The 17,164-nt window shown below is 20.7% G+C and overlaps 1 protein-coding gene across 2 annotated transcripts in view; it reads left to right on the top strand.

The window, feature by feature from the left end:
- Nucleotides 1-1,954: 1,954 nt before the first annotated feature.
- LOC129614168 (protein obstructor-E) overlaps nucleotides 1,955-17,164 on the top strand; it is a 46,000-nt gene continuing 30,790 nt past the window's right edge. The window contains exon 1 of one of the 2 annotated variants that reach the window (XM_055528597.1): nucleotides 1,955-2,196. In XM_055528597.1, the coding sequence (XP_055384572.1) occupies nucleotides 2,154-2,196 (43 nt within the window). In that variant the 5' untranslated portion in view covers nucleotides 1,955-2,153. The remainder of the gene's footprint in view (nucleotides 2,197-17,164) is intronic. The other variant, XM_055528589.1, reaches the window with a different exon arrangement.

Below are 17,164 nucleotides of genomic sequence, written 5' to 3'. Positions count from 1 at the left end.
AATGTTTAGACTTTCTTGATTTAATAATGAAAAGTATAATATTTTTTTTATTAAATAAAATAGTTAAAGTCTTTCGACCATAACAATTGTCGTTTGACAGCCACGTTGCAACAATTTTATGTACTTATGTATATAACGTAAATTTTTTTTTCTACTATCATGACATATCTGTTTTATTAATGTATAACCAGTCTTGAATTATTACTTTGGAAATTATGTAAAAGAAAACAAAAAAAAACAAACCTTTATTTTAAAAATCAATTCACATTTCTTTTATAGACGTCATTATGGTGCACACCATCACTATATCAATAATATAAGATCATTGTTTGCATAAAGTTGGTAATGTGATTTTTGACTTTTTCTAATTTTATTAACTTAAGGTTGCCAAATCACTATTGAAGAAAAACTAATACTTCCCTACTATTTAAGAATAACATGAATTTCGTACGAAAATTCTAACTATGCATATGTACATACATTCACTTAAACAGCGCTTAAGACTCTGAACATTTTTTAATTAAATTTGCGTGAGCAATAATTATCTATGTATGTAGTTAAAAAATATTTGATATTTAAAATTTCATAAATCTGTACGATTTTAGGCACAAGCTTGGTGTGTCATCATTACGTGTTCCAACGATTTAAACAAAATTTTTGTAGAATATTGTTAATTAATTTATTAATAACCGAAATTTGTAACGAATATAACATTATAAAATTAAACCCTCAGCAGAATTCTTGATTGTTTCCAGCATTTGAAATTTACATTATGTACAGAGTTTTTTTATCCATACGTCTTTAATGCATTAGAGTAAATGACAACATAAATTTAATCCGGATATTTCCATTTAAACTATCTTACCCAAAAAAAATTTCTCTCCTTGGGGGAATTCTCTATGCTCAAAGTAATTAAATTCAATTCAAAAAATAGTTGCTATTAATAGAATATTTGACATGATTATTTTAAATACATGCGTGTACCGACCTAATGAAATTGGGATCGATATAGTTATGATGAACTCTTACCACTATTGATGATAGATCGGCAATCCATCAAATTTTAAGTAAAATATCTAATATATCTCATAAAAATATTCTATTCACATAATTAAAAAGCTTATGTTTCTCCTTTTTTCAAATTTTTTATTTCAACTTTATTAACATTTTTATTTACCATAAAATTACTCCTATATTCGTAGCCGTACTCGCAATAACAAACCTTTGTATTTTCATTATTGTTTTCCTTTTTTATTTCATGATTTTTTTTTTGTTTTGTTTTCTTTTTCGGTTTTCTGGAATCTCTTACTCACCTAAGATTTTACCATTTCTTGTAAAATTAAAGTAAAATGAATAAAACAAAACAAGAAAAAAAAGTGCTCCCCCTACCTGATAAAAAAAGTAGTCAATTTTTTTTTTGTTATTTTTATAATTATGAACAATACACTCACGATCGATTAAAATTTACAAACAATTTACGAGTATTCGAACGAATACCATACCAACCCAAAGTACACACAAACATAACATATTATATCTGCGTTCAACAGTTAAGTTTGTAACTAAAATTAGTAAAGAAAAGAAAATATGAAAATAGAAGAATAAAATAAGTAAAAACAGAAAAAAATCAGAAATAATTTTTTAAAATGCGCGCCACAACAACGGTATGTGCTCTGTACACAAATACCATCGATACAAAACCGCCTTTACGAGAAGCTTAAAATATCGAAGAAAAACAAAATAACTAAAATAAAGTAAATTTTTTCATACACAAAAATAAACGTACATTTAATAGTAAATATATGAAAAAAAAAAAAAAAATAATAAGTAGAAAAAAAAAAAAACAAAAATAATAATTTTTTTTCTACCAAACCTCCACCATTTTTTTTTCTTCATAATAAAATTCGTACAAAATAAGTTGTCGAGTATAAAAAGAGAATGTAAGAGCTCGAACCACACACAGTCGGTTTTCAAGTTTTTTATTGATTGGACACGGAACGAATTTTATCTCGTTTTTGTTTCAAATCTCACAAAAAAAAATTTTTTTTTATTAAAAAATCAATTAATACTCAAAATTAATTATTTAATTTTTTATTAATTATTTTTCTATAATTTAATTTTAAATTAACAAAAAAAAAATAAAAAATTCAAAAATGAAACAATTTATGGTTATATTTGTTGCACTCTTTGGAGCCGGTATGTATTTTATTTTATTTCATAAAATCAAAAATCAAATTGGAGTAAATTGCCTATACATCCTTTATCTACATACTCTCTTAAATATGAAAACGTTATAAGGACTATAATGAATACAAAAGAGGATTAATTATTTTTTTTTTCATGATCTATTAAATCTATTGATCTACAATATTAACTGTAAAATCTTGTATATTATATGGATTTAAACCTGCTATATTTATACCGTTATTTATTATAATTAAAGTAAAGTCTAGATTTCTCTGTAGTTACAAAAAGTGAAAAAATGAATTTTAAAAGACAAAATAAAAATTTTTATTTAATTTTCCTTTAAAAAAAAATTGGAAATGCAAATCAAAAATTCAAATAAAAAAGAAAGAAAAAACAAAAAAAAAACTGAAATTTTCTCTGAAATATCAAGTTTTTTATATGATGGAAAACTAAAGTGAATGTTATATAAAAATTTAATAAATAAAATATGGTGACATGGTAAAATAGAAATTTGAAATTAATTAAAAAATTATGAAAGAAGAGAAAAACAAAAATAAGAAAACTATAAAAACCATTAAATTAACTATGATTTCCATAATGAATAATCAAAAACACAAAAAAAAAAGAAAACTTAAAAAAACACAAGAAAAAAATGAATAAAAAAAAAAGTTGAATTTTACAAAAATTAAAATACAATTGCGATATTTTTTCAGCCATCTTATGTAGATTATACTCGCGAATTTTCTTTCAAAAAAAAAAATGTGAAATCCCTCTATAAATAAGTATGTGCAGCGAAAATATGCAATAAAATGAAATAATATGAAAATTGATATACACAAGTTAATTATGCTATATGTGTAAAAAGTAAATTTATATATGTACCAAAGAAAAATCAAACGACTTTAGAAAAACGAGAATTAATATTACAAGTATACGCAATAGTAATTTTGTAAATATGTATATTAAAATAATTAAGTTTCGATGTTAAAATTAAAAAGTATCGTTTACATTTTTTTTTCATTTCAATAACAATTAACAACATTACAATTAACTGGCAACATTATAATTAATTTTAGTTTAATTTTTATAAATTACCAAGAATTTCAAGAATGTTTTTAATAATTCATTCTTTTTTTATTTTATTAATTAAATTTTTGTCAATAAATCTGCCTTCTTTAATTTTGAAGTTATGAATAATTTAATTTTATTTTTAAACTTAGTTTAATTTTTTCGAAACACATTTTATCGTTTTACTTAGATAGTTTTCCCTTGAAATCACACATTTTATTAATATTGTTGCCATTGAAATCGTCAAAAAATTTTGCTTTTCAAAATAATTTTTTTCTATTTTTTAATTTTAATTTACACATAAACTTACGAATTTTAAATACTTACTTAAAGATTTAAATACTTATCTAAGAAAATTTACAAAATTAATTCCATTTATAGAGGGTACAAGAAAATTGTACTTGTAGAAAATCACTTTTAAAAAATACATAGAACCGGAAAACAATTTCAATAATAAAAATTCTAATTTAGTTTCAACTATATAATTATTCAATTAAAAAAGGTTTTAATAAAATAATCATTAATTTTTGTAATACCAAAATTATTTGTCTTTATAAAATTTCGGACGGAAACCTTAAAAAATTAATACAATTTATGATAGTCTATTCTATCTTCAATATAACTATATCTACAAATTGAATATTATAAACTATGCTTACCTAATTAATTAAATATACTACGCCTAAAAGACTAAAAATTAAGAATTTATTTATAAATTAAGAACATAATTTTAATAGCTCAATTACTTAACTTATAATAGAAACTTTAGTAATGTTCATTTGAAGCTGTTATTTATTCAATATGTGTACATAATATGAATAAACATATATACATATATATATATATATATATATATATGTATACTGTTTCCATATAAATTTACCACTCAATATTTTTTTATATATAAAAATATTAAAAATTCCCTTGAATTTTACTTAAGTACACAATTGAAAAGTTTATAATCACATACTTATGTAAATGCTCCTTAAATACAATATTTAAGAGTCTATTTTATAGACTTTATGCAGTATTTTTTTTTTTTTTAATTACACATACGTACATTCATACATACTAAATACATATTTCTTTTTATTTTATATTTATTTTTCACCTGAATTTATTCTTTGATTGTAAATGTTAAAAATACAATTATAATAACCGCCTAGTTACTGTTATAATAACTGTAATAAATTTATTTTTTTATTTTTATCTTAGTTTTTTTTTATTTCTATTTCTACCATTTTTTGTTTCTTCTTGTTTTTATTTTTCTTTTTAATTTTTGAAAGTAAAAGTTGATTCAAGAAGACTTGAACGTTTCATATCGTTCACATTTTATTCTGATATTTTGATTTTTTTTTTTTGTGTCTTCTGTTGAAATTAAAAGTTAAATCTGAATTAAAATTATGTTTGAAGAAGAAATAAAAAAACAACACAGAGCTGTATAGAATTAATTAAAAACAGTAAAAAAAAAACACAAAAAGAAGAAGTGATTGTTGCATGACAACATTGTCTTCTTACTGTTATGCATTTTTAGAAGATTATAAATGTAATGTTATCATATTATTGTAGAAGGAATATGCTATCTGCTATATAATTATATATGTACATATGATCATATATAGCATAGAAATAAATGATTTCTACATACTTAAGTATAAGCACACTTTGATGCTAACAATTATTTATGATGCCTTTTTTTGTTTCGGATTTTTAGAGTGTACACAATATTGTAAAATATGCGATATTGCATCAGAAGAGGAATGATTAAATTTTCTATTTTTGGAATATTCAAACATTTTGAATATTTTTTTGTACTGTGAAATCTAAAATTATGAAAAAACATATACATATGTATAAGTATGTAGTATGATGCTAAGCTCAGTTCAGAGAGCATTATATAATATTTTAAATTTATTGCATATTGCCATATTAGTAACATTTTGACAAAGCTAAAATTGAATAATATAAGAATACTAAATATAAATTCTAATTTGATTCAAAATTTTATTTCTATTTTATGCTTTTCATTTGATTGCAAAGAGGCCACTTACTTATTATTATAGATTATTAATTGAAAATCTTAATGGAATATTAATATTCGGTACATCATAAATAAATTAATTCTAAACATAAATAATATGGAAAAATCTATGTTTCTTATACGCCTTCCTTTGTATTGATGTTGTCAAAATTTGATTCAGAATTTAAATGGAATTTTCTTGTAAAACTTGAATTTTTAATATTTTGTATAAGTAAATATGAGTTTTATAGATTTTAGAAAATGCAATTTAAATTGTACAAGAATGACATTTCGAATAAATTCAGTTTTTAATAGCTTCATACATATATGCAATATGGACATGGATATGTTAGTTGCGTTTGTATGTATGTACATGTAGTTGCTTGAACTATTTAAATATTTTTTATACAATTTTAGTTTTCGGAATTTCAAATTCATCTCGAAACGTGAATTTATTTTTGAAATTTTCAAGCTCATTTTAAATCTTAATTTAAACTAAATGGTAATTTGAAAGGAAAACAAAATTTTAATTTTATTATTTTTTTCAAATTCGATTAGCAATTTTTTTTTTTCGTTAAATACTGTTATAAGTTAAACGAATAGATAGAAGAAATCAATAAAATCTAATTGTCTCTCAGATTTATTTTGAATTTTAATAAATTTCGAAAAGGAAAAAAGTCAACTTTAAATTAAAATTTTAAACAACACATACAAAATACACATAAAATTTAATATGACACTTTTAAATAATCATTTAAGCCTCATTTACTTCAATCTTATTTTTGAGACACTATAAGAATTTCAAATAAACCTAATAAAAATTAAAGAGGTTTTTGTCTTCCATATTGAATAACAATATACACGCATACACACTTGTACTTTTAGGGTATGCCAAAAAAGAAAAAAAAAATGTTAGAATATTATGTTGTAATTAATAAAATGTTTCCATACGCCATGTAAAGTCGTCACTTACAAGATACAAAGCAAAAAACAAAAATCAGGAGAGAAAAAGTACCGTTATATTTTTGTTAAATTTCCACGTTAATCTGAATCTTTTTTCTTTTTTTTATCTTTCCCTAATGTTATGTAATAAAATTAATGTTATTTTTAGCATAGGTTTTTTTGCTACATACATTTTTAATTTTGTTTAAAAATTAAATAAAAGAGAAAACATGAAAAAATCAAATACAAAAATTAAATAAAGGTATTTGAACGTTTAATGAACCTTTACCGATTTAAACTGTTTTTTGTTGTCGTTTCACTTAATTTCTTTGCTGCTTGCTTTTTTTTATATTTTGATATGTTTTTTTTTTTCTTTACAAAATCTGATCACGTATTTAAATAATGATCTCTATGCTTTAAATTCATAACAGATAGAAAAACCCATTTAAAATAATAGTAACAATTCTGTTAAGATAAATTTAAAATTTGGTAAAAAAATGTAACCAAATAATTGGTTTTTAAATACACGCATGTATGTTAGTGTGTAGGCATGCATATTATGGAGAATTCAAATTTTTTAATGGTGAAAAATAATACGCATACACTAATGGCACATAGGTATAATAAGTATAACTTAGTATTTATCTAAAAATTTTTTTCCTAAAACTTGCCATAATTTATAAGTAAAAATCATAAGCTATCTTATAATATTCTTGATGGAATTGTTTCCGTTATTGTGCACGAAATTGTGTTTATTCTTAAAATTAATAATTTACTCAACACTAGGTTTTTTTTTATATGACATTGCATTATTTTATTTAATCTCTAATACATACATTATTTTGAATTTGAACATTATTGTTTTACATCTTCTATTCCCACATTTAAAATATAATAAAAAAATTTTATTTACTATGTAAGTACTCGTATGTGTATGAAATATAATAATGTCAAATATTTTGTATTCAGAAATAAAATTTCTAAGAAGTCACCCAAATTTTTAAAAAAAAGAAAGGATTAGAAATTAGGAAAAATCTTACGGGAATTAAATTTTTTTGATATTATCTTTCATTGATAAGTTTTGAGCGGTATTGAGATGCTGATCTACATATCGATATTGAAAACAATTGAAAATGTTTATGTATAACTGATACGTTTATATATGAAGTGCACGATATTGAGCCATTAATTTCCAATAATAAATTTTTCACTTTAAGGCACACATTCGTAAATAGATTATGAAAAATATTCATTAAAATACTTAACATCCGGATTTTACAATATTGAATTACGGAAATTGAATTTTTTTTTTTCGAAATAATTTCAATAATTTGAAAATGAATGGTAATAATTTACAAATCGAATTCAATTTTGTTGTTTTCTGATATTAAGGAAAAATTAAATGAGCGAATAATTTCTTTTCAAATATCAAAAAATAAAAATTTCCATATAAAACCAAATTTGTATTTGGATTACATAAAAATCTTGAAGGTAATTTTTTCTTTTATTTTTTTTTTTACCTGATTTTGTTTGAATTTTCCATTAACTTTTTTTCTTTGAAATATGGAAAAAAAAAACTAAGCTATACCGGTATACATATTGACCATTATACAAATGAAAAGGTAATTATGTACATGAAATTAAAAAAAAAATTTTTAACCCATTACAAAATTTTTCACTTTAACTTTCTTTCTGTTTTGCAAAGGAAAAACATTATAAATAGTTTTTCACAATTACTTACTTCATTTATAAGTTTAAAAAAAAAATCAGCACCAGCGTTGTGTATAAAAGTTTTCGCTTTTTAATACTAAAATCAAGAAAATAAAGAAAATTTTTTTTCTATAATAACTAAAGTTTTATTTTTCTTTCTGTTTTTCATTTTTAATTTATTTTATATAAAAGTTTAATACAAAATAAAAGCAAGTATGTGGACACGAAAATATATAAAAAAAAAAAATACACAAATTAAATAAATTAAATATAAAAATGTATCGCAAGGTATACAAGAAAAAATAAATGAAAGTTTCGAAATGCAAGTTCATTGTTCAATTCTTAATTAAAATATGTACAAAACTTTATTAAAACACAATAAATACAAGTAAAAATTAAAAATATCGTCCAAGTTTACTTATTTTTTGTTTTTTTTTTGCTTTACTTATCTGGAAAAGTATTTTAATAAAAATTTAATGTTAGAGTTTATTAAATAAATAAAAGCGATTAATTATTATAAAGCACGACATACAAATTAAATTTAATAAGAGAAATTTGCAGTTACAATTATTACACATGATATACCAGTATAAATATATGAACACCTTATGATTATATAAAAAAAAATTATTGAACTTGAGCTCAATAAAATGTTAAAGTAAAAATTTTTAAATGTTGCCATAAATTTTCATTTTGAAGCAGAAGAAATTTATTATTTAGAGAAATTTTTTCATATGAAAATTATTTTCAAATTCTATTATGAAATTTTATTTTAATGTGTATTTTTTATACAGAGCTAGTTGCCACATATATTGTTAATTGAATCTAATTAAGAAATTATACATAATATTTGAGACAAACCAGTGTTAAATGTCGCAGTCATATTAAACAAAATTTCTTGATTCTTTAAAAAAAATACTGATATTTCTTTGGAATATCTAAAACATAGTGTTATATACTTTATTTAATGCCATTTATAGTAAATTTAAAACTTGACTCATATACGCAATTAATTTATTAATTGCGACATAAGAAAATGTCATCAATCGTCATTTAACAAATTTATATAAGTGAATGCATGGGCCTTTCTTTTTAAATCATACCCTATTTTACAATAATTACATATGTAAAAATAGCACGTAACAAAATCATGTAGTATTATGATGTAATATTTGCACAGCGCGAGTATTTTTGTTTTATATTGATCGTGGTTATTAAAACCAAATTTTATTGTTATACTTAATTGTTGCAAATATTTTAAAGTATTAAAAACAATTATGAAAGAAAACCTGCATTAAAATACATAAGATTTGTTGCCAATATTATTAATGAAGACGCACCTTTTTCTGTTCATTTTAAAATTAAATTTTTAAGGTAATTTGTAGTTGCCATGTAATGTTATTAAATCATGCGTTGTATAAGTCGAAATCATGTTAAAAATTAATATCATGTATTCATTCTTTTCATTTGCAATAGTAAACGATTGAGTAACATTTTCATTTACAAATATTAATTGGTTTTTAATAAAAATATATAATAATATTTTGTATAAATATTAATACTAACTTAAAGATTGAAATATCAGAAAAAAATTATCATTCAATTTTCATTCATAAATATTAGTCAATAGGAATAGTAACAATTCAATATCTCATTCAAATTTAAAAACATTACAAGTGATTTCAAAAAATTAATATACAATAAAATTAATATTAAAAAATTACAATTTTTTATTATTCACAATAGGTAATTAAAATTCTATTTGAAAATTATTGATTAATTCTCCAAAGTTTTTATTTAGTATAACAAATTACCGGTATATTGCATTTTCAAGTCATTGTAGTATCCAATAATAATATGAAAATTAAAAGCTATATTATAAGTAGTAAATTTTTATATGTATAACAAAAATTTTGTTTAAATTATTAATTATTACGGTATTGTTTCAAAATATAAATCATATAGAAATACCTTAAATTGAATATTTATATACAAAATAACATTTTAATAATAATCAATAATTTAATTTTATATAAAATTATTATTTAGTTATTTTATTTTTGAAAAACAAAAAATAATATATGTATAAAAAAATAACAAATTGAATTCCGGAAGTGAATAGCTTTTAGAAAATTTTAAATATAATAAAGAATAATAATAACAACAACAACAATAATAAAAATATGGTGTTATAATAATAAAATACTTATATGCCATTGTTGATTTACCATAATAAATTATAAGTATGCACAGATTTACAAACAAAAAAAAATTCAATAAATGAATGCCATTTTTCCAAAGAAAAATATTTAAATCAACTTTATAATAAAATCACTCCAATTAACATTTTTTATTTTAGTTAAAAAAAAAACCAAAGAAAAATAAAATATGACATTGAAATATTTTATGAGTGACTACTTAAGAAAGATATTGAAATATACAATATACTTATGTATACTTGTACATTTTAAATGTTCACTGGTATATACTGTTAAGCGTATTATTATAAACAATTCTACATTTTTCACTTTTTAGATCAGTACAAAAAATTTTATTATTCAATATTGTATAACAGTATAAATACCTACTAAGAATAAATTCACAATTGATTCTGTAAAATATTTACGGTATTTACAATAATTTTTTTTTCTTTGGAACAAAATTAAATAATTTTAATACCATTTATGTGCATATATAAATACCAATATACCATTCAGACATATTATTATATACCATCTAAATTATTTAAAATTACATCGTAATTACACATATTATGTTCAAAATCCGCTTATAATATCCATACCTACCTTCACAATTGTTATTAAAATTCAAAACCGTATAAGTGCTATTTACAAATATATATATATATACATGTATGTATTTTCTATAAAAATAAACCACATTATGTATGTATAAAAAATATATGCTTTTATTATAAATGAAATGTTATTTTAGATTTTTATAAATTATTTTCAAATTATTAAATTGAATACTACATGATTTCTATTGAAAGTCAAACTAGTTTTTCTGTTATTTAAAACACATACTTATATATTTTGTATTGTGGCTTTTAAATAAACAATTATTTCTATAATATGAAATTGTTATATTTTTCATAAAATCGATATCTATTTAGTATTTATTATTATAAAGTAATATGTAATTAAAGAATGCTGTAAAGAATGTGAAATAAAAAAAAAGAAGAAAAAAATTGTCTTAAATCGTCCTTGATTTTTCTGTTTTTGTTCTCTTTTCTATTTAAACACTAACTTTACGATATGAAATCGAATAATCTAGTCTAAACATTGGAATAATTGAAAGCTTTTAATGAAATAATTAAAAGTATTAACGGTTCTTGTTGTAAAATCACATGAAATACAATATAAGATATGACAGAGTATGCACTTTTAAGAATTTTTAAATTATTTTATAATTGTATATGTAAATTATGATTTGTTTAATTGAAAATAATTTCTATTAATAGTAAAAATGTTAATTAAGAAAAAAACTGTAAATTTATGCAGTTATTCCAGTTTTAAAATTGATTTAAATTCAATTTAATTTTGATTGCATCATTTAAAAATTAAAAAATATTTTGACGTAAAAGTTCATAATTTTTTTTTTAATTAAAAATATCTTTTTTTTTATAATGTTGCTTTTCTCCTACCAAAATATTAGTATTTGTGATATAATTATACCAAGTTTTGATTTTATTTCGGTAATTAATTTAGAATGATATGACAAGAAAAATATAGAAATTTAGAAATTAATAGGTTTATAATAAAACATCATTGTCATTGGATATACGATAAAAATAACAGCGTTCTTCTTCAATACTAAACTCAACCACAAAACAAAAATTTATTTGTATTCCATACATACCATATATTATTATGTAGGTCAAAATTAATTAAATTTCCATAGTAATTTCTTAAATAATTTTTAACACCAACAAATGAATGAATAATTTTCAATCACCATTTATTATAATATAATTATTATAAATACGAAAATAATTACCCATTCATATTTTAATGAAAAATAAATAGAGATGATTTATCATAATGTCTCTAAAACATTCAATTTGTTTTTTTTTGTTTTTTCTTAATTTTGTTGCTTTTCTGATAATTAATAATAATAATAAATTTTAATATTTCATATTTTGTTAATAATGAACTGTCACTACACCATTATTCATAAATAAATGTCAAATATATTTGAAATATACACATACAAAAAAAAATAATCATTTTGTTTTGCTTTTTAATTTTTGTTTCCATTTCCAATGGTATAAAAAGAATACGCATTTAATTTTGTATAAAATGTCAAAATAAATAAATATTGCAATATTGTAAAATTGCAAAATCAGGTGTTTTAGTTTTCAGAAAATTATTTAAAAAAAAAAAGGGAAACGTTAACGTTAAAAGCCAAAAAATTCAATCCGATGAAAAAAAAAATTGTATTTGTGACAAAATTTTTTTTTTTTGTTTTTTTTTCGTAAAAAAATACAATAAGGTACCTATGAGTTTTGTACTTTTCTCAAAATCAATTTTAAAAAATGTATATGTATGTACGAGTATGTGAAGAAAAAATGGAAACTACATCAAAAGAAAAATCCTAAAATCAAATAATAATAAATAATAAAGAAAATCTGCTTTAACACAAGAAATAACAAACAGAACAAAAACGACAAGGAGTGAAACAAAAAAAAACACGCTAAAAAATTACAAAGTTGACAGAGAGAAAGAGAGAGAGAAAAAAACGCAATAGAAATAATAAAAGAAATATAATAATCTATATGCTTTTCACAGAAAATACACTTCCGATTTTTTTCCGAATTGCATAAAATTGCATACTTACAGGGTCACTTAAGAATTTGAATTTATTAATCATGCAATTTAGAAATTTACAAAATATCTTTATATGTCTTATCCTAATGTTAACACAATCGATTACAGTATTTTTCAAAGTACAAGTCATAAGTGTATACAAAATATTAGACTTTCTTGCAAGATATTCAATTCAAACTAGTTTTCATTTCTAGAGCCAAAAGAATACTATTGAACAATTTTTAAGTAATTAATTTCGAATAAAGCTGTATTGAGAGTTTAGAATTTATTCATTAAAATTCAATAAAGAATTTAAGATTGTTATAATTATTGATTGGCTTTTATTATATTAAATTAGTTAAACCAATTATGCCTATATTTTGAAATATAACATATAAAATTTTTTTTATAATTTCTTATCGTTAAACAAATTATTATTCAAAATTATTATTGAAAAATATTATTTTTAAAATTCAATTTTTAAATAAAATAATTTTCAAAATTATTTTGGAAATCAAATCACCTTGTTTATATACCGTAAATATTTTCCTAAATATATTTATGTTGCATTTTGTTGTTTATACAATATTATTTCCCTTTATATTTTCCGTATACACCTACACATAGTTTTGTAATATAGTACAGTTTTTGAATAAAAATTATTAACAACTATATATTAATATAATACTGTTGTTACACAAATAGAAGAAAATACAATACTTTTATAAATGTAATGAACAAATATTGAGGAAAAAAAATAGAAAGAAAAGAAAAACACTATCATGATTATATGAACTTTTTCTTTTCTCGTACAAATAAAAATAATATGTCATATTTCTTTTTTTTTCACATGTATACAAGATTACTATTGTTTGTTATTAGTATAAGATATTAAACTTTTTTATTTTTTAAAGAAACTTTATGTGTTTATTAAATGTACATATATAAGAAAGAAATAAAATATTTTTTATAATATAAAAGTAAAGTAAGAAGCTTTTCGAATAAAAAAAAAACTATTGAATTTTCTTCTTTTCATATGAACACAAATTCGAATTATTGAGATAAAAGATTTGTTTTTATTATACTTGGAGACAAACATACAAAAAATATAATAATTATACAAAAAATAAGACCCTTAAAGGTCATATATATTTTTAATAGAGATGACCATTTTATAAAATTCTAAGGAAAAACAATTAAAAAGTACAAAACGAAATCTCATAACAAATTTTCACACTTTAAACTATTGATACTTGTTACATTTTAAGAACAAACTAGTATAAAAAATTAAAGAATTAAAATGTTACAAATCCTTATTACAAACATAAATTAAAAAGGCAAATGAAAAACAAAAGAAATAAGCAAATATTTCTAACAAAAACAATGAATTTCTAGTCAAATATTTCAGAGGTTTGTAGGAAAAATTATTTTTTTTCAAAATTTTAAACTTTATGAACATCATTTAAAAAAAAAAATTAAAAAATATGTTAATTCTTTTGAATTTCTTGCAAAAAGGCTAAAATTAAAAATAAGAATTTCTTATTCTACAAATATTACGTGCTGTAAAAAATTTTTGAAATATTTTTATTTTCTCCCAAAAGTTTCCAATTTACGTGCACTATTCAGTTCGTAATTAGAGCAGTATTCACTAGCCTAAATAAAGGAAAATATAATATGTGCAAGAGTGCATTACAATAGACTGTTTTGAATTTTTTTTAAAAAAATGCAAATAAATATTCCAAGGTATATAATAAATTTGAAATCTTTAATATATAAAGTTATATGGGCTATTTTTATCTTGTATAACAAAATCACACAGAAAAATGCCCAATTCTTAAAAAATAATGAGAATACGCACTCAAATTACTAAAGAAATTTCATAGCAACCAAAATTACTTACTTGTTATATGCCATATAATATAATTTTTTTCTAAATAAATTTTTCATCAGACAAAAGTGAATATAAAAATTTAGATCATTAATTTTGTAAATATATATAATATAAATTTTAGGTATCTTATATACGTATGTGATGTTTGATCAATTATTTAAAAAGTTTTAATTTTCCCCCATCATATTGTATAAATATCGTATGTAAACATTTAAAGTAAACAACTTTTATGATTCAAAATGGAACCAAAAAAGAAATGTCTTTGATCTATAAAATACAAAAAGAAAAAAAAAATGGCAAAATATCTTAATCTACTTGTATAAACTGTACTTTAATCTAAATGCCAAAAATGATTAATTTCGTTCTATGTCATACATTAATTCTGAAATGCATCCCACAATATACATACATAAAGCCAATATTATATAGGTATAATATAGTGTATATATGGTATATTATATGAGATTGCCTTTAAGTAAATATGAGTTCTTATGTTGCACCCTAATTTTGCTCTAAAATAAATAGTTTACAATATTATTACATAATAATGTAATGTATATAAATACTGCATATACAGTTTTCGATCAACTTTTGATATAAACTATTAAATAAAACCTATAACATACTCTATGAAATAATAATGTAGAAAATAAAATATGTAAAAATGTACATACATACGTTATATATAGAGTGAGCAATTATAAATTATAAAAAAAAAAATATTAGGGAAAGCATTTAATTTTACTAAAAATGAAAAAAATAACTATTTAACAAAAATATAACAAAAAATAAATAAATAAAATAAGTACGATTATACTCGGTTGAATCCATATTTATTCTTTATAATTTTTACAAATTTTTTCAAGCATTTTATAAAAAATGTTTAGAAATATTTTTTTCTTGATCAAATAAATGAGAGGAATAGTTATTCTTAAAATTACTTTCAACTTTGGTCTTTTATTCAAAGAGGATAAATTTCAAATTGTTATACAAGTTTTTGTTTATATTGTATTGTAGCAGAAATTAAATAATTGTATCATATACGTTAAGCATTATAAATTTCCATTTCCTTTTTAATTAACAATACTAATTTTGAACAATGTATAATGTGCTGTTACTCTGATGTAATCTACTGCAATTACTAATAATATTATCGTATTATTTTAATACAACACAACGAATTCATTTAATTGCAATCTTGAACTATACTTATAAAGAATATTTTTGGGCAATATTATCAATAATTTGCAATGCATTTATTTTACATTATATTAATTATAAATTTTTGTTTCATTAACTATGCTTGCATAAAAAATTCGAATCACATTATCACCACATTAAATGTTATTAAATGATTTAAAGGCTAGTTCAAACCTGAGCCTCAAATCTGCACCCAGTTGAAATATTTTTCTCATATTATGTGAAAAAAATCATATCGGAAACTCAGTTAAATGAAAGATTCGACACATGTTGAACTTATAATTGAAATTGTTAACAGTGAAGAGCTTATATTTTAATAGCAATTTTTGTACTCCATTTTATTTTATTTAATTATATAAATTTTAAATTCTTAATATTAGAAATTAGTATAGGAACAACAGAATAATTTTAATTCCATTAAATTTGTAAACTTCTTTTCTCGTCAATATAATTAAAGTTCAAAATATAATATCTTGTATATAACAATTAAAATTCTTCTAAACTTTAATTATTTCTTAATTCTTTAATTATTTATTTATTCTAAACTTTAATTAGTGTGAAAATTAAAATAATTAAGGACACATGCTTTAAAAAATAAACTGAGAGCACTACATTAAAACACAATTAGTTAGTATATAAAAATTTTTTTTGTACAATATTTTGAAAAGACAAAAAAAAATCCTAAAAATCTACCTACATGATTTAAGTTACTTTATCATCGGAATTAGTACATAATAATAGCTATAATAATTGGTACGTATGGAAAATGTCGTAAAGCGAAATTTATATTCTTGAAATCGTTGTAAGTAAATCTTAAATCCTTCTTTTCAACTTGTTTTTTTTTTGTTTTTTTGTGTGTACTCATTCTAAAAGAGAAACAAAATATTGCCTTTAATACATCATTTTTAACTTAAATATAAACATGAATATTGCATTGTTTTACCACAAATTGCAACAAATTTTTAAGGTACAATCTTTGATATTTTCTTCTCTATAATGTGGGCTATATAATTTATATACACATTAGATGCTGGCATTCCTATATCTATATCAACTTATCTTATTATTCTAAATAACACATCATATACTATATAAATATACTTGTATTTATAACGGTGTAATATTACTGTTTTCATAAACACATAAACACATATATTCATAAATAAAGTTTTTTGATCATCCATTTTCTTAACTTTGATGGATTTTAGATTGTATCTTGTACATTATTTTTCTTTTTTTGTTCCCTCTCTTGGATTTACTTGCAGCAGGCATATTTACTTATTCTATATATATATATATATATATATATATATATAT

Source organism: Condylostylus longicornis, unplaced genomic scaffold (assembly GCF_029603195.1).
Source record: "Condylostylus longicornis isolate FDR11 unplaced genomic scaffold, ASM2960319v2 ptg000004l, whole genome shotgun sequence".
Lineage (NCBI taxonomy): Eukaryota > Metazoa > Arthropoda > Insecta > Diptera > Dolichopodidae > Condylostylus > Condylostylus longicornis.
This window is presented reverse-complemented; position numbering and strand designations above follow the sequence as displayed.